General features: G+C 39.8%; 1 protein-coding gene and 1 pseudogene across 10 annotated transcripts in view; one reads left to right on the top strand and one right to left on the bottom strand.

The window, feature by feature from the left end:
• Window positions 1–23,727, top strand: part of CACNB2 (calcium voltage-gated channel auxiliary subunit beta 2) — a 347,480-nt gene that overhangs the window by 244,106 nt on the left and 79,647 nt on the right. The window contains exon 1 of one of the 10 annotated variants that reach the window (XM_045505011.2): window positions 4,646–4,911. The exons of the other annotated variants lie outside the window; for them this stretch is intronic. Coding sequence (XP_045360967.1) covers window positions 4,888–4,911 — 24 coding nt within the window. The 5' untranslated portion in view covers window positions 4,646–4,887. Of the gene's footprint in view, window positions 1–4,645; window positions 4,912–23,727 lie in introns of those variants that run through there. 10 annotated transcript variants of the gene reach the window in all.
• LOC141575998 (heat shock protein beta-1 pseudogene) lies at window positions 1,389–4,770 on the bottom strand (annotated as a pseudogene).

Raw genomic sequence — 23,727 nt, 5'->3', positions numbered from 1 at the left:
TGAACTGCCTTATGTTTTGAATCCATTTTACCACATCGTCTGCCCCCGAGTTGGCTTTTTGAAGATGGCAGTGAGTTAGCGTCCTCTTATTTAGGTGATGAAAACTCACCTAAAGGGATGAATCCCAACCTTAAATATTTTATTTAAGTTAATACATTAAGAAATGCACACTTCAGCACTGATCTTTTGGTACAAAACTGAGGCCTGTTCTTTGAGCATGAGTCTACTAATTGGAGTTACATTGATGACCCCTACAAGCATCTTCAGTATAGAATTGAGTTTGACATTGGAGTTTGACCCTATCCAATGGGATTTGGAGCTGAAAAGGATTTTTTAATTTTAAAACACAGTCATGTTTATGCCTCAAAATGATAAGTTAAATTTCTCCTAAATTTCTTAGTTTTATAAAACATGAACATCTGTTTCCATTCTTCTACTTTCGCTAAATGTCTTGGTAAAATGAAAAAAAACCGGCATTCGATAAAATGTAGTATCTTCATAAAAAAGGGAGTTTGATTTTATTCCTAAAAATTCATACGTATGTAAAATGTTTTGATATTAATAAAGGTTGGTCCAAGAAAAGCTATCAATTTGAATCAGACAAGTAGGGTACCTTACCATCTTAGCTCTTGAAGTAATTTTTTTATATTTTCCTGAAATATATATGATATTTCCTTGGCTGGAAAAAAAAAGTTAACTGTAACATCATCAGTATAGAACCTTTTTTTAAGGATTTTTAAAAACTATTTCTTCATCTTTCCTGGATCATGAATGCCTTTAAATATAGGGTGAAATCTTTGAGCCTTCTCCAGAGAAATAGCTTATATCCATGTATCCTGGCTTGTATGTCCAGGGTCTTCACAGACCCCTGAAATAAATCCATGTACCCTAAGAGTTTACAGAGTACAAGGACCTGTGTTAAGGCTCCCAGTCTTGGTCCAGTTAGAATCGCTGATGCCTGAAAATCTATGGGACATTGCTGTAAGTCTGTGAAGTGTTTTCCTTTGCTCTCAGATACTTGAGGAGATTACCACATACATTCTTCTTGGAATTCTCATTTTAGCTGTAGTGTTTAGTCTAGGGTGCAAGTGGAGGTCGGGCAGATATAGGCTATTCTAAATACTTCCCTGTGCTCTATAACCATAAAGGATATTCTAGTTTAAACAGTTGTCAGTGATTAGCCATTTCAACATTGTGTTTCATTTTCAGATTTCCCAATGACCCGTATGAAGGGGCACAAAACTGAAAGGTCCTTTCAAGTTTAGCAGAGATTGGGAGAGACTCTTTCTGTGGTTGGGGCTGGGCCTGGCCACGTGCCTGGGTTGGTTGATGGGTCTGTGAGTTTCTGGCTTGCCTTATCTTATGTTAACTCTCATAAAGTATCTTCTACATCTTTGCTCCTGTTTATCCTTACTGGGATTATCTGTTGGATTTGGATAACCAGAACGTTGACTAGCTATGTGGAGGGGACCCTGCCTGCAGGTTATGCAGCATTAAGGCTCTCTGTTGCCTGATTTTTCTTTTTGCCTGGATTGGACAGGTATCTCCTGCCACCTTTCTGGCTTCTTGGAAAAAAATAAGTGAAATATTCAGTGTTTCCAGGAGCAGGACTTTTTACTGCCCAAAGATTTGAGGTTCCATTGAGAGGCTCCCTTTCATTCAGCAGCCCGTGCTCTCTGGTCTGAAATGGTCCTCATCTCTGTCCCACCAGCCCTCCCTGTCTCCTCACTCATCACCCAAACAACTTGTCCTGGCTTCTTACAGCCTTTATCAGACCATATTGGGTTATGTGTTTCTCTTCCCCGACATGTAACTAGGGAGCAACTTGGACTAAGACTTAATAATTTGGCTCCTTGGTAAAGGTGTAGTATTTGTGGACTGAATGAATCACATGATCTGCTGAGCGATAAGAAATGTGTGAACGGAACCCTAAGCCTTTGGATGTAATCACATTTTGCCACCTGCATCTTAAAACTTAACTATTGTCTTGGTAAAGTTCCCCCACCTCTAATGCTGCTGCACAAGGTATGGGATGGAACCAGGACTCACATCTGAGCAGAAGAGGTCTTTGCACGAGAAAGAGATCCCTCTTCATAATAATAATAGATGTGATGAATATTAGTTGACATGGTTGAAATAAAGAAATCTTCACAGATATCCAAGAAAAGGCTAGGTAATCCTTCAGTAATGACAAAATTAAAGTCTGTCCAATTTACTAAATGGTTAACCTCAGTTTTGTAAACCATAAAAGTCACAATTCTCTGATTATTATATCAGAAGAGCAAGAATGTTTCTGAATGCTTGTAATCTGTATGTTGACTAAGGACCCTACAGTGGATTTCAAAGGACTTTATTTAGACTATATGTGAACTTAATATATGTTAGTTAATAAAACTGAGTGATTTTTAATGTGTTAAAAAATTGGGGTTTTTTTGGAATTATTGGGCTATAAAGTATATATGTTTTTACCTTTCCTAGATAAATGGTAGTCAGTGTTTAAAGTGATTGTCTTAACTTACACTCATACCATCATGGTAAGAGAGTTCCTTTTGTCCCACATTCTCTACAACATTTAAAAGCATCAGATTTAATTTTATTGGCCAATCTAGCAGGTGCAAAATTAAAAATCTCATGGTGACGTTACTTGTATTTCCATGATTACTTAGAAAATGGAACACTTGAGATATAATTATTGAGCTCTGTTTTCTAGTTCTGTGAAATGGCTGTGCATAGCTTTGGATTAACTTTCCATCAAGTTGTCTTTTTCTATTAATTTACTGGAGTACTTTTTATAGTTGGTATCTGATTATTTTATTGGTTATTCATGTTGCTGAAAGGTTTTGGCATAAAGCCGTGCTTCCTGCATTTCTGCAGCATTCATAATTTTAATCAACAAAGATTTATCCATCCTTTCTGCCATTGTGCTTCTGGATCTTGTTTAAGAAATTCTTCCCTACCTTGAGCTCCTGAAGAATTCTTCTAACTTTATTTCTAACAGCTTTTAAATTTTGTCTTTTCATATTTAATTCCTTAGTCTCTCTGAAAGTAATTTTTGTATATGGAGGCAGACAGGGATCTAATTTTGTTGAAGATACCTATTTGTTCCAGAACTATTTATTGAATAGCTTCTCCTCTCCCTGCTTGTCTGAAATGCCTGCTCAGTCACAAATCAGCTTTCAATATATGAGTTGGTCTGTTTCTGGGCTCCTTTTTCTGTGTCAGTGCCATACTACTTAATTACTATAGTGTTAAAATAAATATTGGACATGTCAACCCACTGTATTCTCCAGGACAGAACTGGCTGTTCTGGGATCTTTCTCCTCTATATTAATTTTAGATAATATGTATGAAGTTCAACATAAAAAAACAAAAGAAAAAAATACAAATATACCCAGCTGAGATTTGAGATTGCATTTAAGTTTGTAGATTAATGGGGGGGGGGGGCGCCTCTGTTGTAATACTGAGTCATCTTATTCATGCATAGGAAATATCTCTCCATTAATTCAGTTCTTGAGTATTTCATAATTTTGTCCATAAAGGTCATGCTTACTTTTTATATTTGTTCCTATGAATCTTATTTTTTTAGTTACTAGTACAGTTTCTCTGTCTTACTTTTTCCCTTACTCTTTCTCTCAAGTTATAGTTTCTGTTTGCAAATGTATGGAAATGTTTTGGCTTTGAATGAAAAGTCTTTATATTCATCAGTCTTTCTAAGCAATTAATAAATGCTAATAAATTTTCTGAGAATCTTGGGTTTTTCTATCAGACATAGATAGGACATTCTTACCATAAGAATGATGAAAATTCTGTTTCTTCCTCTCCAATCCTTTTACCTTTTTAATTTGTTCTCACCTTACTATACTGACTGGAATCTCCACTGCAGTATTGGTTATACTTGGTAATAGTAGGCATCCTGGTTTTTAAGGAGAACGCTTTTGCTTCTACTTCGGTATAATATTTGATGTGGGTTTTCTATACACAGATTTTATCATGTTAAGGAAGTTTTTTCTTTCTTTTTTTTTTTTTTTTTGCCGGCAGGAACTTTGAACTTTATATGGGAAAAACAGAAGGTAAACATCAAAAGAGCGTAGAGGCTTGGAGAGTGGGGATGGTGAGGGACGGCTACTGTGGGGTAGGCAGCTGGACTAAGGCCTTTACTTGACTCCAGGCTGTTCGGCCTTGCCAGTTTCTGGGCCCCCAAGCTGGACACGGGCTTCGAAGGTGACAGGGATGGTGATCTCCGCCGACTGGGTGGCTGGCTTGGGCAACGGGGCCTCCACGGTGAGCGTGCCCTCAGGGGACAGGGAGGAGTCGTCCAGGGGTCCAGGGGTCCACACCGGAGGGCAGCGTGTATTTCCGAGTGAAAAGCACCTGGAAATGAAGCCGTGCTCGTCCTGTCGCTATTCGTGCTGGCCAGTGAGCTCCACCACGCCGTCCTTGGTCTTGACCGTCAGCTCCTCGGGGGCGAAGTGGTTGACGTCCAGGGACACGAGCCAGCGGTCTGCCGGCCGTCTGCTGGATCTGCGAGACGCCGCTGCTGAGCTGCCGGCTGAGCGCGCGGCTGTAGGCGGGGCCCTCGATGGCCGCGGGGTGCAGCGCGCGCACGGAGCCCGGCCAGCCGCTGCGGCTCAGCCCCTGCGACCACTCCTCCGGCCGCCGGAGCAGCCCGAAGGCCTGCTCGAAGAGGCGGCTGTGGGCCGGGTACCAGTCCCGGAAGGGGTCCCAGCTGGGGCTCCGCAGGAGCGAGAAGGGTACGCGGCGCTCGGCCATGCTGGCTCGGCGGGATGCGTCTGGCTGAGACTCCGGGAAGTAGAGAAGTGTAGGAAGTTCTATTTCTAGTTTGTTGGCTTTTTTAAAAAATCATGAATTGATAGTGAATTTTATCAAATGCCCCTTTTTGCATCTTTTCAGGTAATCATATGATCTTTTTTCTTCAAATTTTTCATTGTAGTAAATTATATTAATAGGTTTTCTACATGAAACTGACTGCATACTTGGATAAATATTTTCACAATATTCTGCCCATTTTAATATTTTGCTGGATTTATCTTTTCGAGGGGTGTGTGTATATTTTTTGTATGTGTGGTTGCAAGGGAAACTAGCCTCTGATTTTCCCTGTTTTGTACTGTTATCATGTGACTTGAGATTGAAGTTTGTTACTCTTAATGAAATTGGTTTTTTTAAAAATTTCTCTCCCCCTGGAAGCATTTATGTTATATTTTGATTATTTCTTCCCTGAATATTTTCAAGAATTCAGTGGGAAAATTCCTAAACATGCTGTGGTTTTTGTTTTTTGATGGGAAGATTTTTTTAACTCTAAATTCAAATTTTTTGATTATTATAGAATATCTTTCTAATGAAAATTAATCTGTCTTTTCTTTAAAAAAAACATTCGTTTTTCTCATTATATTTTCAGATTTTTTAGTCATCAACATCTTCATAATATTCTCATCTCATTTATCTCTGTAGTATCTGTAGTAACATTTTCTTTTTTTCTTCCAATTTTTTACTTGATTAATTTTACTAGTATTTATCTATCTGATTAACATTTTCCAAGAATAAAATTTACTTTCTGATTTCATTAACTTCTTCCTTTTAAAAAACAGTTTCCTTGTAATTTCTTTTTTTTTTTTTTTTTTTTAAGGTAAAGTGAGGATTTATTAAAGGATAGATAGTACACTCTCAGGGGAGAGTGGGCAGGCTCAGGTGAGCGGCTGCCTCCTTGTAATTTCTTTTTCTGTTTTTCATTCAAGTGAGGCACTTATTTCATTATTTCTCATACTCTGTTAATCATCTATGCTTTTTACATTTCTTTTTAAGGATTATGTTTTCTGCATTACACAAATGGTGATATGTAGCATTTCATTATTGTTCAGTCCTAAGTATTTTTATTTTTATTTCCTATTTGGAGATGTGAGTTATTTAGAAATATCCTAATTCCCAAGTGTATGCACATTATCCTACTGTTGTCCTTTCTCTGCCCTTTGATTTTAGGTTTGTCTTTTTCAAATGGGACATGGCTCAATGTTTTTTGTCTCGTTCAACATGACATTTTTTGTCCTTTCAAAACATAGCAATTAGAAACATTATGCTGTACACCAGAAATTGACACAACATTGTAAACAACTATACTTCAATTTTTTTAAAAGACATGGAAAAATTTTTTTAATAAAATGTAGCAATTAATCTTCTTACATTGATTGAGATTATACATATTGGTACTTATTTTGCACCACAACCTTACTTTGTACTTTTAATATGTTCCAGTTTCTTTCTTTCTTTCTTTTTTTAATATCTCCCATCTCAGTATTTTTTCTTTCTTTTGGAATGATTGAATTTCTTTTTTAAGTCTGTTTTTACTCCTTACTAATTTGGAAGTTATACATTATAGTTCTGTGTTGTAGTGACTACCTTGGAAATTTCAGCATGAATTCTTAATCTGAAGTTAATCAGTAATTTAACCCTCCTTTTGGTCAGTATAAGGACTGTAGAACATTTAAGCCTGATAACTCCTTCCTGACGTATTTTTGCTGGTCATTTTTCTTTTCTTTTAAAAACAAATCTATATCTGTTTTCACTTACTCATTTCATTACTCCTGCCTTTGCTCATCATTTCTTTCAGACATCAAGAGTTCTTTCTGGTACCATTGTTATTCCTGAAGTTTATCATTTCTAAGTTTCTTTCATGGGAGCATTCTTGACGGGGAAGTCTCTTTGTTTGTCTGAAAAAAAAAAAAAACTCATTTATGAAAGACAGTTTTGCTTGAAAACAATTTTAGGTTGATATATTTCCTAGCACTTAGATGATGATATTTTATCATCTTTTGACTTCTGGCTATTGAGTTTATTCTCAGCGTGACCAAAAATTCTTTGTACGCACTCTTTCTCTGCTAGCTCTCAGATCTTCTCTCTATCTTTGGTGTTCTGCGGTTTCACTACTCTCTGTCAAGATGCCGAGTTTTTTTTTTTTGTAATTACGATTGGGTTTCATTGCATCTCTAAATCTGAGGACTTGAGTATTCTACCAACACTGGAAAATTCTCAACCATTATCTCAGAAAAGTTAAATAATAATAATAATAATAATGAGCCCAGCTTTGTTAGCAGTTCTTTGGTGGAAAAGTTGTCCAAAATATTCAGTGTGCCTCATTGCCAGACTTGGGAGAAATGCTACCTTATTGTATCTGAATTTTGATAAAATTTCCTATTTATTTTATAATTTGCCTACCTAGTTAAACAGAAAATCAAGAAGATATTTTAAAGGGATTATATTGCCCAAAATAATAGGGAAAAAGAAACTGTTTCTTAAGTTGGTTGGATCTAATATGAACAGATATCAAGCCTGCTTGATAATAAGACAGAGGGAGACTAAGTGCATACACCTGTCTCAGTGCTTCATGGTCACACAGGACATTTGCATTTTGTTTTTCAGTGATGTGTGGACGGAAGGGAAGTGAGAGAGGCTTTTTTTTTTCCAATCCTCTTTGACTAAAATTACACAGAAGGATTTGTGTTTTGTGTGTGCATGTGTGCGTGTGTGTGTGTGTGGTTTTGGGGTTTTTTGTTTTGTTTTTAGTGGTTGCTGGTCAGCTTCCAAAAAGTATTTAGAGTTCAGTGTCTCAACAGGGACTGGGTATTAGGAAATGTGATTTGTGATTTGCGTTGTTGAGACATGTTTCCAAAGAGAAATGACTGAGAAGAGATGTAATTCTGATCTGTCAGTGAGCTGGGGAAAGTGTGATTAGTACATATGGATTCAGTTCCTCCTTATCCCCATGTGTTTATAAACACTTTTGTGTTTATACATTTGTATTTCAGGTCAACCCAATGGAGAATTTAAGTCAATAATCTCTTAATCATTTATATTTAGGTTTGGTCAGATGCTCGTACATTTATGTTTATACATAGATGTGTCCTTTTCTGAGGTTCTGTATATTTTTCACAACACACAGTAACTGTCTGGTTTGCCTTCCCATCCATTTACATTTATTTGTGGGGAATAGAAGGAATCTCTTTTTCTCCTGAAGCCTACAGCAGGCCCTGAGCTCTTCTGATAAACTCAACACTGCCTAAAAACCTGTGTTGCCTTTTCCTACGGTTACTGCTTCTAAGACCAAATATATTCTATTTAAATTGAGAATGTACTTCAGTGGAGTTAGTGAAAATGTCAACTTAAACACGGGCTTTTCTTCTGATAAGCCATGATATACCAAATAAAGAGCTAACCATGTTTTCTCCCTTTGCATAAAAGCCTTACATACAAATAGCAATATTTTGCTCCTTGAAAAAGCCAAAGAATCAAGGAAATTAACTGAGATGCAATGACTATTCATGCATCTAATAAAAGTCAAGAAATAAAATGGATTAAGCCCCAAGGATATTTTTGCTAACCCCATAGCATTTCCTTCCTACAAACATGTATCTGTCATAAGGCCATTATTTATCTTTTTAAGGGAGAATAGATTCATTTTAGAAATAGTGATGTGATGCTAAGCCTTGTGAAAAAAAGAAAACTCTTTTTAATCATCTAAAATGTCAAGCTACTCACTAAGACTTTTCCTTAACTCCGAAACTAGCCAGTTGGAACAAAAATACCATATACATTCTATTTGAAGTAAGATTTAAAATTTTAAGTAAGGCAGTGAGCATATTTGTCACTCCAGGAAGTCTCCTCTGGCTCCTTTGTCTTCCTTTTGTCTTTTGCCCCTCCTGATAACCTGACATGTTCATTATCTTGATTGTGGTTGTTGCATAAAGTTAAAACTTAGCAAATTGCACTGTGTATGTGTAATCATACACTATTCAGGCCTCAGGACAACTGTTAAAAGCAAAACTATAAAACTAAGTTTTCAAAAGCAACATTTCAGAAGTCTCTCAGAAGAAGAAATTCATTGGTGGTGTATTTCAAAAGCGACAGGGAATGCAGCCAAAATAGATGCTTTAACCCCATTGAGAAAAAAGACAGATGACCTGTGTCAGTTCCTTATTACTGTCCAAACACTTCTTCCCTTTGGGCTACATGGTGCTGTGCTTGTTATTTTTGACCCAACTAGAATGTTAACTGTTTTAGGTAATACTATTTATTCATTAAAATATAAATATATATGCAAACACACACATATGTGTGTATGTGCCTGCATATGTGTGTATGTACCTGTGTATGTGTATATGTGTTTATTTGATAGCCTATTTGTTACTAGGCAATTTGCAGTGCTGCAGATAAATACAAAGATGATCAAGATAGGATATTTCATGCAAGGGGACCAGCATGATTCCAAGAGCAGAAGGGAGGAAGATTTGTTTTAGTAACAGTAAGCAGTTTAATATAACTGGATTAGAGACCCCAGTGACCAATATCTATTTTGAAAAGTTACCCAACATTTCTCATAACTCAGTTTTAGTAGAAACCAGGTGATGAATTAAGCATCAAAGCCTTCACTGTGCAGATTTCTCTTGGTAGTATCCTCGTGCTGACCAAGACCAAGCTTGTTAAAAAAAAAAAAAAGCTATTGTTTCTGCAACTCAGCAGCTTTGTTTGAATTCAGTTGGTTTATCAGAAAATGGGTCAAGAGTGGTAAGAATCTCTAAAAATCTGTGTATGGTGTTGCTGGCTGGTATTCGGAAGCAAAGAAAAACCCTTTCTTGTGCAAATGACAGGTGTAAACAGATGATGGGCTGTGAGTGATAATTGGGATTAAACTTTTAGACATATATAAACATGACCCACTAGGAAGAATAAATTTGTTAAGGCAAATTTGAAACGTTCTAGCCTTTTTTTTCTGCCCCCATAATCAACACTGTTGTCTTTAATCAGATGTTTGTTTTTTTAGTTGCATGGAACAAGTGGGAAAATAAATAAATATTGTGTTATAACAAACTATGTTACCGTATTCATATCCATTTCACCAAGAACTATGGTAGAGTTGCCTGTAAAGCTTCTCGGTTAATTTTGAGCTTTTTCTGAAAGGCCTATTGCATGTTTAATATAGAATAACCATTTGGAAACAGAGAACACTGAGAGCGTTGGCCGTCAGCTTGAATGGGAAATGGTTTCAGGGAGGTTCTTCTAATCCAAGATTTCCTACATGGTATGATTTTTTAAGATTTATTAAAAGTGAATTCATGGTATCTTGTATTGAGCACCGTCAGTTCAATCCTGTCATGGTTTGATCAAGCAAACAAAAACCACTTTGAATATTTCATCGAGGGAAAAAATGAATGCAGGGAATCAGAAGTTGACAAAATGTAAAGGGACTGAAGAAATGAGGTCAGAGAAAGCTACAAGGTCTCAGGTGTGCCTATAGCTTTGGAGGGGATTAAGAAGTTGCTGAAGTTACAGAAAATCACTGCTGATCATCGCAGCTGCTCGAGGCACCAAGAGGGTGGTCTCAGGAGTTAGCCCCAGAACAGCATTCCTCAGACTCCTTGGTCTCCTGACTCCCTTATGCTCTTAAAATATAATTGTGCACCTTAGAGAACTTTTGTTTACATAGGTGACATCTACTGATATCCATTGCATTAGAAACTAAAAGAAACATTTAAACCACAGGAATACACAGGTACATTCCATTCCTTGAGCCATCAGAGCCATGAAGTCATCCCTGCTTATGTAACCTCTGGAAAATTCCACTGTCCAGTCAGGAGAGAATGAAAGTGTGAAAAGGCAAACACTGTCTTAGTGTGATTAGAAAATAGTTTTGACCTGTGGACTCCCCAGGAGGGTCTCAGGGACTTCTGGGGTTCCTGAACCACACTTTGTGAACTTCTGGCCTGTTTTACTGGAAGCTGTCTTGACTGCTGGTGGTTGAGCAGTAATACGGTTTCTCTCTTGCCTTCTACATCTCACACAAGTGCCTTTCGTTGGGGAGATCCAACCAGGTTCCTTGCTGGCACGAGTTCTGTAAATAAAATTACCAGGTGTCCATGTCCTTTGATCTATAGAAGAGTATGGGGAAAGTCACAGAACTGACTTGGCAATAGAGATGCCAACACAACATTTTGTTTAAAAATCATGAAAATCCACCTGATTTGACACTAAAGCATCTGCGTGGAGGAGTAGGGTCCTTGTTTTTTTCTTCCTAAAGCCCTTCTCAGTTAGCACCCCTTTGCCTCAGTCTTTGAGGGAAACAAAGCTAGGAAAAACCACCAAATAGATTTTTGACTACTTCCCCCCAAATTTTTCAATAGATTTACCTATCCTGAAATTTGGGGTTTTAGTGGGTACATATACGTACATGTGCTGCCAACACATGTCAAAATTATCAAGATTCTACTTGGAGCCCAACAAATTCTGGTCCTATTCTGGAGAACCCATAGCATCAGTGAGCCCAGAACACTAGCCGTGTCATGTGGATCAGGCCTTGAGAGTAGGATAACTTTTTTAAGCACTATAAAAATCTAGAGTGTTTTTAGATAATTTTTAGAGAATCAATAAGGTTAATAAAAAAAAGTATTTCAGAATAAAAATGAATATTGTACCGACTATGAAGTGTTTTAAAAAGAATTCAGTTAGATATTTATTACCTTGAAAATTCTTAAGCCAGGTTCACTAAGAGTAAGACAAAGATAGTGAGTTAATTTAAATTTTATGTGCATTAATGGTTAGTCGACCAATAAAAAGAGTTTTGCCCTCTTTGATAGAGACGCTCAGAATGTCTGTTTAATTTCAAATTTGAACAAATTTAGAAGCCATTTCAAGCACACTTTGCTAAGCCAGCAATTGTGGCAGTTAAGTATAAATTTGAAACTTCCTGGAATAATTTATTCACAGTGAACAAAGCAGAGACTAATTAATAAATGAATAAAAACTAATCACCGAATCAGAAAAGTACTATTTCCTCTCTGTTAATCATTACCACATTCCTCTTGCCTGGCCTCTACCAGTAAATAAAAGTTAGAACGTGTTTTGTGGGTAAAAATTGGTCCTTGAGAGGGTGACTTACACCTTATTCATGTGTGAATTAATTCTCTCTGACATATATGGCTTTATAATCAGAAGTACTATTGCTTGTGAAGCATATTTGGTATTTTTTTAAACACAAAGGCACCTAACAAAACAATCAGAGATTTTTCTATATACAAAACATAGCTAGGTTCCCACTCCCATGTAAATGCCAAAACCAAATGAGCTTATACAACAGAGCAAAAATAACTCGTGTTTATTTTTTCCGTGTGCACTTAGAAAGAGAATATGCAAAAATGAATGTTCAGGAATATAAATTTCCCAAAGATTATCCCATGTGGCTGGATGGAAGATGAAACTTTTTCCCAGAAAATTATTCCTCAGCAAAGAGAGAGTCACCATATATTTGAACCGTTCTCTCTCCTGGTGCAGGAAACACATTCTCAATTACTTTATTTTCTGCAACAATGTATTGTTTACTGAGGTTACATTGGCCTGAATCCATCTTATTTGGGGGTGTCACCAAAGTCACTTGATAAATTTGACTTAAAAATTGAAATGGAAATTTAACATGTGTTTCTGGGAATATGACCTCACAATGGTAATTATGGGTGATGGTTGAACTCAGGGATTCCAAAAAGTATTGTTTCCCACAACTTGAATGGAAGTTTCCTCTGGAGAGAGGTTAGATGAGTCTGTGTCTCCACTGATGGCTGTGAAACAGGTGAAAAGTTTACAGAAAATTGTTTTATGAAATCTGAGTAAGGGTTTAGAAAGAGGACTATTTCTATGTTAGTATAATTATATATATATAATGTGATATTTAAATAGTGTTATGTATAACTAAATTTCAAGTAGACATTTCTATTGGGACAAGTAATGCTATCTGCTGTAGCAAACAAGCCTAGATATCTTATTGGTCTAACCCAGTAAGGATTAATTTCTCATGTATGTCTCAATCCAACACCCAGTGAGTGGCTCTCCTCCAAGCACTGGCTTGGGCATAAAGACTATTTCACAGTACTGCCATCTTTACCACGCGGCCCCGAGACCTGCTATAAAGAAAGGGAAACAACACGGAAGACTACATGAGTCGTTTTGCTGCTGGGGTGGAAAATGGCAGGCATCAATGCCACCCATAATCCCCTGGCTAAAACTCAATCACCTGGGCTCAACCCAACTGCAAGGAAGGCTTCAAATGTAGCTGTTCATATTTGGAGGAAGAAAGCAGGGCTTAGGGACCATCTAGTCTCTGTTGCAGCATTTGGCTGTCTTTTGTGACCCTAAGAGTTGGCCAGAAAAGTTTCAATTTGTCACTAGTAAGATGTGAGATCATCTTACATGTGGAGTCTCATTCTATTGGGGCATTCCAGTATATGTGTGTGTGTGTGTGCGCGCATTTCAACACCACCAAGCAGTTAAATCAGTTGTGACACTATTTGCCTGGAGACAGTATCAGATCCGCCAGGTTAAGGGCTCAGTCCTACAAGACTCCACAACCCTCTTTACATCAGATGCTAGTTGATAAAGTCCAGGTTGTCATCTGTGCTTCTAACCAACCGGCTGTGGGGCAGATTTTCCCATGACCCTCTCCTCAGGTTTGGTTCATTTAAAATAGTTGACTTGCTAGACTACCAGTTTATTATAATAGGATATAACTCAGGAGCAGCTAGATAGAAAAGATGCAGAGAGCAAAGGATGGGGGAGGATGGGAAAATTTACCATGCTCTCTCGAAGTTCCCCTCTCTCCCAGAACCCCCCTGTGTTCACCAACCCAAAAATGCTCCCAACCTCATTCTTTTGGGGTTTTATTGAGGCTTTATTACAGAGGCATGATCAATGAACTCATTGGCCATCGGTTTTTGAATTTGATCTCCAGCTCCCCCTCCTCTACCTGGTGGTCAGGGGGAGAGGGACTAAAAATTCCAACCCTCCGATCACCTGGTTGGTTTCCCTTGACAGCTAGCCCCTATCCTTAGATTACCTGGGCTTTCTGTAAGTCATTTTATTAACATAAAAAAGATACCATTGTTCCTCTTCACTTAGAAAATTCTGTGGGTTTCAGGAGCTCTGTGTTTGGAACTGGAATGAAGACCAAACAAATATTTCTTCCTAGAAATCAGTATCAGACATATTCAGTAGTTGCCTCAAAACTCCAAAATCATAGAAAATTACTTAGTACTAGATTTTAAAAAGGGTTTGTATAATCAAGAGAAAGTGACATGGAAGTAACATGAAAATTTATTAAAACTGACTTTTCAGTAGAGCAGCACTAAACTATAATGAGTGAATGTCTAATTATTTTAAATTCTATTTTCAAAATGTGATGATATAAGTTCCATGTTCTTTCAAAACTCTTCATTCGTTCATGCTAGCAAAGAACAGAATTTCAGAAAGACATAGATCAACACTGGTGGTTCTTAAACTCTTCTTGTTAGTAGAATATATTTTCTTCCCCCTTCCAAATGAAACCTTCTATCAAACCTCAGGTGGTGAGCCAGGTAAGACAGCTGTACTAGTAGACTCAGAAGGGGAACTGGAGTCACATCGAGTTAAAGTTCCATCTCCAAACACCACTAAAGCATCCTGAGCCTTTGCCTCTGAACCTTGAGTCTCCCAACCGTTCATTAAATCCACCTTGTTTTTCATGTTAAGGGACCTGATTCCCAGATTTGTGGTGTTAGCTGAGACCCCACCGTCCCATACCACCTGTGCACTGCTTGTGTTTACACTGTGTACCTTCCATCATGATCCAGGCCAGTCACCCATCTGCAGTCCTGCACCACATCTCTCCAAAAGGCCATCTCTTCCTCTCTTGGCCAGAAGCCAATGTCCTCTGCCAACAGCTGTTGGGGAGTTGTGATTCATATATGATGAATTCTATCTTGTTTTTACCATCACCTCTTTGATCCCAGTTCTGTCCCCTGTGGGCCTGAGGAGTATAGATCACCTCCTTCTTTAGACCTTTTCTTTCCCAGGCTAAAAGTCCCCAAGTCCTCATTTGACGTATTTTTGTGCCCTTATGCTGATTCCTCCTGTTAAGTGTGCTACAAACATGGCTCCTACAAAGTAGAGCACACACTGAATGAAATACTTTAGTTGTGATCTGGCCAAGCACTAAATAGCTTGGACATGGAAAGCACATGGATTGGTGGTGAAGTGAATGTTGTCGGAGAGGAAAAACTTGTCCTCTACCCTCTTAGGGCCATTCTCTGGGGACCTGCAAATTAAACTAGTAAAAGAGAGATTAAAGGAGAAAAGGCATAAAATTTTATTAATTTCACGTGCAGGAGAGCTCACAGAAAAGTCTCAAAGAAGTGGTTAGACTCCAGGGTTTGTGTACCATTTTCAACCAAGGAAAGGGAGTTTGGGCTCCATGTGAAATACAAGGAGGTGACTAGGAAATATATAGGGGACAGGAACAGAATGTGAGGGCGATTTTAGTAAGGTTTGCTTGCGCAGACTCATCTTGGTGCCAAGTCTCTACCTTTGGGGATGAGTTTCTCTCCTGTTCCTGGTTTGGGAGAGGAAGACACCTTCACCAGGAAAATTATGCCCTGGGTTTGGGCAGAGAAGGAGCAAGTAGAGAACTCTTCCTGCATCTGCTGATGCTGAATTGTCTTCATGAAAATAATCCTTAGGCCAGAGAGGCATATTTTGGAGTAGAAGGTTTTGATCCCAGGTATAATTTGATACCTGCTCCCCCAGCCCATTCCAGTTACTCTGTATTGCTTTCTTCTGGGAACCTGGGTCCCTAACCTCTCATAACCACCTTCAAAATCATGCTCTAAGTGATCTATTCAGATTATCACACCATGAATTAGGATCCTTGAGATTCTGTTGTTTTTAGAGTTATAAATCAGCTTAATTATTATTCAGTTATTCAAATTCTATTTGCTTCTCCACGATAAGAGGTCTCATCTGATGCTTGACTGAAATCTATACTCATTCATTCATTCATTTATTCATTCATGCAGCTCCATGGGTGCCAATCCCTGTCCCAGTCACCAGGAATAGCAGTTAATGAAACAAAGTCCCTACCCTCAGGGGGAGTATGGTCTAGTTGGGGCAAGCAGGCCACACACACACACACACACACACACACAGACATATAGAATGTGATGTGGTGGGAAATGCTGAAAACCAAGTTAAGAAGGGCAAGAGGGTGAGCAGTTTGGGGAATGATCACAAAGAGCTTCTATGAGGAGGTGGTGTTTTGGCAGAAACCTGGCCAGCATGAGGGTGTGTGGAGTATTTGGAGGATAGAGAGTTCTGGGCAGAGGGAAAAACAAAGGCAAAGATTCTGAAGCCCATCCTGGGATCAGCCAGAGACCAAGTGCCTCTGAACCCAGGGAAAGGCAGGCGGGTCACAGATCCCACAAGGACTTGCAGGCTACGAGGAAGCCTCCAGACTCTCCGGGGAGTGTTGGGGGATCCCGTGGGAGGTGTTGAGCAAGAGAGGGACATGATTTTATTTAAATCCTGAATCTTAACAGAGAAAGAAAGAGAGGGAGAGGAAGGGAGGGAAGAAAGAAAGAAAAGCACTGACTGTTTCGTGGGAAAGCCCGTGGGGTTGGAAGCAAGTGTGGAAGCAGGAAAGGGCTCAGACAGCTAACTAGTTGTCCAAACTCTGTTTACTTTGTTCCTTGATCTACCAATTGAGTAATTGTTCAAAAAGAGAGTAAGTCATGCTTAAGGAGACTTGTTCATCAGCATTTGTTGGCTCCTAGCAATTGTTGTTTTCTGAGTACTTTTAGGCTAGTCACCCATTTCTTCTAGAACATTCCATGGCTGGAAAACTAGTTCCCTGAATGACATGGACAGACAAAACCAATGTGAGGTAGCAGAAGGGGCCTGCCCTTGGTGGTAGACACTCCTGTTTCGAATCTGGCTCTTTCTTTTATCTCAGGTAGGGTCATCTGAGACTCCATCTTCTTGTGCATAAAATGAAAATGATGATACTTCTTTGAGAACTAAATGTCATGAGGAATATTGAAAAGCTTAACTATATATATACAGTTCCTGCAACTTCAGGGCTCAGCAAATCTTAATTCTATTTTTAACCATTTTTTATTTTACTTTCGCCTGCATTTAACCTGATGGTGGAGTCTGTAAGGGTATGAAGTAGGTCTTGTTTATGTTTGTGTCTCCAGTGGAGTGGCTGAGTCATAAAAGGTGCTAAATTCAGAGTGAAATCAATGAGTCTGTGCAGTCAGTGTCAAGCTAGCCAGCATCCCAGTGGAACTGTAGGAAGAAGGCATTTCCAGGTGAGAGGCACAGTGATGGTGGCTGTCAGTGCTGACCCAGAGTCCCCAAGGTTCATTGTCAGGCTGACTAGGTGACCCCCGAGGCCTCTGAGAAGCAGAGATGTCACACACAGGGCCAGTGGGAGCAACAAGGAGCCTTTGAGGCACATTGTGGGTCTCTGCTGAGCTCCTGCTATGGTTTGTTGTTGTTTTGCTGTGTTCCCTGAACAGCTAAAGGGGAAGGTGTAGACCCAACTCCCCAGGGGGTCTTGAAGAGCATCAACTAATTTGAATAAATATTGTTCTGGTGAGAATGAACCAGCTCTTTATCCTTCAAAGACAATTCAGTATAACATCAGAAGAGAGGGATGGGTGCAGGGATGCTTCCCCTCATGTATGCAGTTTGCTAGCGCAGCCTCTGGAAAGTTGTTGCAGGAAAATGGGGCTAGAGGATGGTCATGTCCCAGGTCTTGAGCAAATCCCTGGGACGTATCCCGCCAGGTGAGGGTCCTTGGCTTCACATAGAAAAGAATTCAAGAGTGAGTAAAAGTAGATTTATTCAGGGAGATACACACTCCATAGACAAACTGCAGGCCATCTCAGAAGTCAGGAGAGGCCCCAGGAGATGGGGTTGTCTTGGAGAGTGACAGAGACCTTGAGATGTGGGAGTGGTTAGTTTTAATGGGCTGGGTAATTTCATAGGCTAACAAGTAGGGGGATTATTCTGACTATTTTGGAGGAGAGGCAGAGATTTCCAGGAACAGGGCCAGCATCCACTTTTTGACCTTTTATGGCCAGCCTTGGAACTGTCATGGTGCCTTAGGTGTGTCATTTGGTATGCTAATACATTATGATGAGTATGTAATGAGGCTCAAAGTAGGAAGTCAAATCCTCTGCCATTTTGGGTTGAGTTTGTTCTAACCAGTTTATGTCCTATCCTCAATTGCTGTTTCATTCTTTTAATGGTTGTGCCCTGTCCCTTTCTCTCCTGTCTCAAAGTAGCCCCTCTTCATTACCTTGAGAGCCCTTGATGATCCTAGCCCCTTACTCTGTGACTCAGACCTGTCCATCTGATATACATACATGAGCAGAGGAGCAGCGAGGACTTGGACACACAGAATGGGCCAAGTCCACTTGTGAAATGTTTTATTTTAAAACAGTTCTTGTGAAATGTTTTATTTTAAAACCCCATGTAAACTGTACCTTTAATCCAAAATATAATTTGAAAGAAAAATATTTCAGATACTTAGTAGTTAAATTGCTTAACATTTTTCTCACAAATCTTTCAGTAAAGTGAATAAAGGTGGGGAGTGACTTATTTTATCTCTTAGAGTCTTCATATACCCACAGCCTGTGTTATGGGCTGAATTGTATTCCCTCTACCCCAAAATTCACATGTAGAAGTCCTAACCTCAAAATATATCTCTGAATGTGACAGTATTTGGAGATGGGACCTTTAAAGAAATAAAGTTAAAGTCAGGTCCTTAGGGTGGGCCCTAATCTAATAAGACTGATGTCCTTGTGAAGAGATTAGGACACAGATGCTCACAGACTGAGGGGCGACCACTTGAGGTGAAGAACAGCAAGAAGGCAGCCGTCTGCAAGCCAAGGAAAGAGGCCTTAGAAGAAAGCCGGCTGCTGCCACCTTGATCTTGTACTTCCAGCTTCCAGAAATGTGAGAAAATAAATCTCTGTTGTTTAAGCCCCCGAGTCTATGGGATTTTGTTGTTACAGCAGTTGGAGCAGACTGATACAGCCTGTGACCACAAACGTTGAGAAGCTCAGCCTAAAACAATCACCTCTAAGAAGTGGCTCAGAGGTCACGTGAGGGGCATGGTGTTTGTCTGCTGGGGCTGGCCAACCAGGTGCAGAATCTGGGGGCTCCTTCTGAGGGCTGTGAGGGAAGGGTCTGTGCCAGGCCTCTCTCTCTGTCTTGTAGACAGCCGTCTTCTCTCTGTGTGTGCCTCTGTGCTTAAATTTCCCCTTCTTATAAGGACACCAGTCACATTGGATCAGGGCCCACACTAATGACCTCATTTAACTCGATTCCCTCTGTAAAGACTTTCCAAGTTAGGTCACATTCTGAGGTGCTGTGGGTTAGGACTTCACCATATGAATTTTGAGGGACACAATTGAACTTGTAACAGGGATGTCCTCAGAGGACAGGGGCTAGAGTCAGTCTCCTCTGTTTTCCTGCCATTAATTTATAAGCAGTACTTTCCACCGAAGGACTGGATTGAAATCCAGACTTTACCCCTTCATTTAGCTGTGTGTTCTCAACCAAGTCACTGCATTGATTGTATTTTCTGTTTAACGAATATTTATATAAAGAACTTACAATTGCCAAACATTGTTCTAAAGACTTTAGAGAGTTTATCTCATTTAATATTTGTAATAACTCCAAGAAATTGGTACTGTTAGTATTCCAGTTTTATACAGGGGACTATTAAGTAACTTGCTCAAGGTCACACAGCTAGTAAATAAGGAAGCAGGATGGGGGCCCACGTGTTTAGTCCCAGAATTATCGCACTTATCCACTCTGCTGTCTGGACTTTGTAAAATAATAACTACTATGCTGGTTATTGTGAGAATTCAGAAAATGTTAGCTTCCTTTTCTCCTTACGTCTCATCACTTTGTATTTACATTTATTGACATATGTAAAATATAGATACATATAATCACATATATCTGTAAGTACATATATATTTAGAGGATGTATGTAATATATAAATAATGTGTGAATAAATATACATTTAGAGGATGCGTGTAATATATAAATATGTAAATACATATATATTTGGAGGGTAAAGTAACAACTATACTGGGTGAAATATTGGTGAAAGATCACAGCACTGGGAATCATCAATGGAGGGAGCAAAGAGTAAACAATATGAGAAACAGACCAAAAGGAGCATACCTTTTTGGTCATTCATCTGACCATTTTACTAAGTTTCACCAGTTTTTACCCTTTGTTTCTTTGGAAAGACTCAAAACAGTTGTGGAACTAATTCCAAGTTTTTGATTGTATTTGTGGCTTTTTAGGATATAACATTGAATTTGTCACAATTTTTTCCTTTGTCAGAAGTGTCTCATGTAATGAGGTTGGAAAAAAGAATCACTTGTATGTTTTACCTCTGCCCAGGGTAGTTTTGGCAATAACTAATATGCTAACATTATTCCATTATTTTTCAGTTCAGTGTTAAGTTTTATTGGGAAACTGGACCCATCTGATTCTTCTCAGGGACTGGAGAGGACATGGTCTACAGCTGGCATGCCGGGCAAATAACTACATCTGATAGTTGATCTTGAACCATGGTGTTTACAGCGAGCAACAGAGCCTCGATTTAACAAAATTGCAGCACTTAGACTTTGAAAGAGACTTGCACTTTAAGGAAGCACGAGGAAAATTTTCTTTTCCATCACACATGTTCTGGCCACATTTCTATAAAGGAGTTTCCAGTCTCATTGGTTCTGAATTTAAAAGCATTACATTCCTCTTTCTAGGTACAGATCGATGTAATTTGATCCCTGTTCATTATCCAGGTTGATGTAGAGCAGGGCACTACATTAGGTACAGGGGGAGATAAATGTGTATGAGAGAGAGTTTATGTCCTTAACTGCTGTATTCTGAAGACAGTAGACCAAGTGCAGTGAACACAGTGCTATGGGATTTCAAAAGAAGCAGTGACATTTCATGACTGGGGCGTCAGGAAGCTGCCTAGAAGGGGTGGTATTGTAGCTGAGCTGCGAAGGGTCAACCTTTGAAAAGCTGAGATGTTACTGGGGAGCTTCTCATGCTGCCGAAAGACAATAGTGTGATCCAGAGCATGGATGTGATGAAGGGGGAGGGTCAGGGTCCATGCTCTGCTGATGCTCTTCATCTGGGGACCACAATCTGAGAACCTCTGCTCTACAGAAGGGAGAAGGTGGAGTCCAAGTTGCAGGAGGAAGGAGAGCCTTAGAAAAGAGAAAAGACATGTCTTTGTCAGAAAATAACCAGAAGTGAAAGCAAAAACAGTGGATAAAGACACATAAAAATCTGAAGTAGGGGTAAACCAGTGATGGCAGCTTCTGGAATTGAAGAATATGTATTAGAATCCAGAAAGCTATCACTGTGGATATTGAAGTTATGCCAGTGAAGATGGACAGGATGGAAGAAAACGCTCTGTGCCCAGTGCCGAACCCATCAAGGAAGAGGGTGTCGGGGAGGAAAATTCTCTTTCCTTCTGGTCTCCTAGGTTCTCTAGCTGGGGTCCTGTAAAACAAAATTGACAAAAACAGACTCATAAGAGAAAAACTGTTTATTAACATGTGCAGTGCACGTTACAGGGGGGAAACCTTGAGGAAGAGTGACTCCAAGGGGTGGTTAGAACTTGGGCTTATGTAGCATCTTAACAAAAGGACAGTATGTTGTCCGAGAAGTGACAAGACAGAGGAAGAGGAGTTTGAGTTTCTAGGATGACAGATTGTGAGAAGGTCGATATCTGGGGGAAACTAATGAAGTAAGGTTTGTTTGTGAAGGTCCATGTTGGCCCCAACTTTTCCATCATCTTCATGGCCATAAAGCATCCTTGAAATAGGGGACTTACGGTAGCTCCTATTTTTCCACAGTTTCTACTTTTAGTCACTTAAGGGAAGCTCCAGGAAGGTGTTTTTCTGTATCTGTTGATTCTCATTTGCTCCCATCTCAAAAGAACTCTTCTGCCAGTGTGGCATATTTGGGGAGGCATATTTTGGTCCCTACAGAGGACATAAGTGGAAAAAGGGGTCTTAGGTGAGATGGGCCATGACTGTGGGGTCCTGTGGTCTGGGGATGGTGTCAGGGCAGCAAAAACCATCCAAACTCCTTTAGTGAAACTGAGTAAGAGAACCCACAGCCTCCACTGCAGAAAGTCATGAGGAAATTGATGAGATGAGACTAAATTACTGTTTCAGCCCAGGCAGAGTCACAGGGGACAGGGGAGGTGGTCTGAGGTGAAGGGCAAGCACTTCCAGAGCTCTTTGCATGTACTGACTCCTGTCATCCTCACAGGGACCCTATGAGATTGGTATTATCATCCCCACCTTACAGTTCAAGAAATGAGGTAATGAGAAATTAAGTACTTTCCCAAGCTCACACGATTAGTAAAGGATGAAGCCAGGGATGGAATCCAAGCAGCCTTGACAGCATTGCACCAAGCTTACTTGGCACTTTGGCTTTCCCTTATCCTTTTGCCAGATCCGTTACCCGGGAGCCAGTGCCTGATGAGGAGAATGCCAGCCCCAGGGACTTGCTTTGCACTGCATCTGAGGGGCTGCACTCCATCTTACTGTCTCATTCCAGGGCTCCTGTTACCTGGACGTGGTGGGAGGACACGGGCCAATGAGAATAGAGAAGGGGCCCCTCAGAAGTGTCACCCTCCAGTGCCAGGGTTTGGAACAGGAAACAAAATGGTACCAAATGGCCCAGAGTGCAGACGCAGAGCCTGAGGAAGAGCCCCTTCTCAGCAGAATGGAAGGGCGGGGCAGGGGCATCAGAGTGCATTTCATCCGCTCAATGACACCAGTTCTCTTCTGTGTAAAAATAAAATGTTTGCTTTTTTTTTTTTTTTGTCTGTTTCTTGGGTGTTGGTACTGCTCAAATTAAGAAGCCTGTAATCCCCAGAACTGTGCTATGAATGCACAACTCCAACAATCTTGAGGGATGAATGGTTTATAACATACCCATGTGCTGCATTTCTCTTTATGTCTGTCCTTTTTTAAAAAGAAAGGTACAGTGATACTGAATTATGGGTCTGAGTGGAAGAAACGCTTCCTCCTACCCCATGCCCACAGACAGCCAGGGCTGAAAGCATCCTTTCCCCAAATCCATTCACTCGTTTTCTTGCTAGATATTTTGGATGTGTTTTACCTGGTCACCTAAAAACCAGTGCTTTGAGTGACTATTGAGAAAGAATACATAAGGAATCTGGTGACGAGGCAGCTCACCCAGGGTTGCAGCTGAAATAGAGTGTGGGTGGCAAGGGAACCCCAAAAGCAGGTGCTCCTCACTTCCTGTGAAGAAAGCACTTCAGCCAAAGCAGGAGGGAGCAAAACAGTGCAAGAGGGACCCTCCCATGCTCCCATTTTCTTTCTTATAAAGGGAAAAAGAATCACAACGGATATATCAACATATTATGTAGGATATATTCCAGCAGCTATTGTAACACATAATCAGGCAATCAATGGCAAATTTTGTCATCTTAATCATAAAAGTGATAAAAATCTGTTCAAGTGACGGGATCACTTGTGTCCTGGATTAAGTTTGGGTGCGGTGGGGGTGGGGGGCGGGATTTGTGTAGGGCAGGGATTTGAGGGAGTAGGATTTGGAACCTTTGAGCATTTCCTCCATTTCTCCTTGCCTCTCAGCCCACTCAATGTGTCAAAAAGCCATAAAGAAACAGCCATTTGGATAGTTTAATCTTACAAATTTCCACTTGCAATTCTAAGAAAAGCTTTACAGTCATTCTGGTGGGTCTAGCATTATTGAACTGCTTAAACCCAAAAGTTCCCACTTGCCCCCGTCTTTCAGATTTTTTTCATAGTCTTTCTGTTATCAAG

Source organism: Camelus bactrianus, chromosome 35, assembly GCF_048773025.1.
Source record: "Camelus bactrianus isolate YW-2024 breed Bactrian camel chromosome 35, ASM4877302v1, whole genome shotgun sequence".
Taxonomy (NCBI): domain Eukaryota; kingdom Metazoa; phylum Chordata; class Mammalia; order Artiodactyla; family Camelidae; genus Camelus; species Camelus bactrianus.
This window is presented reverse-complemented; position numbering and strand designations above follow the sequence as displayed.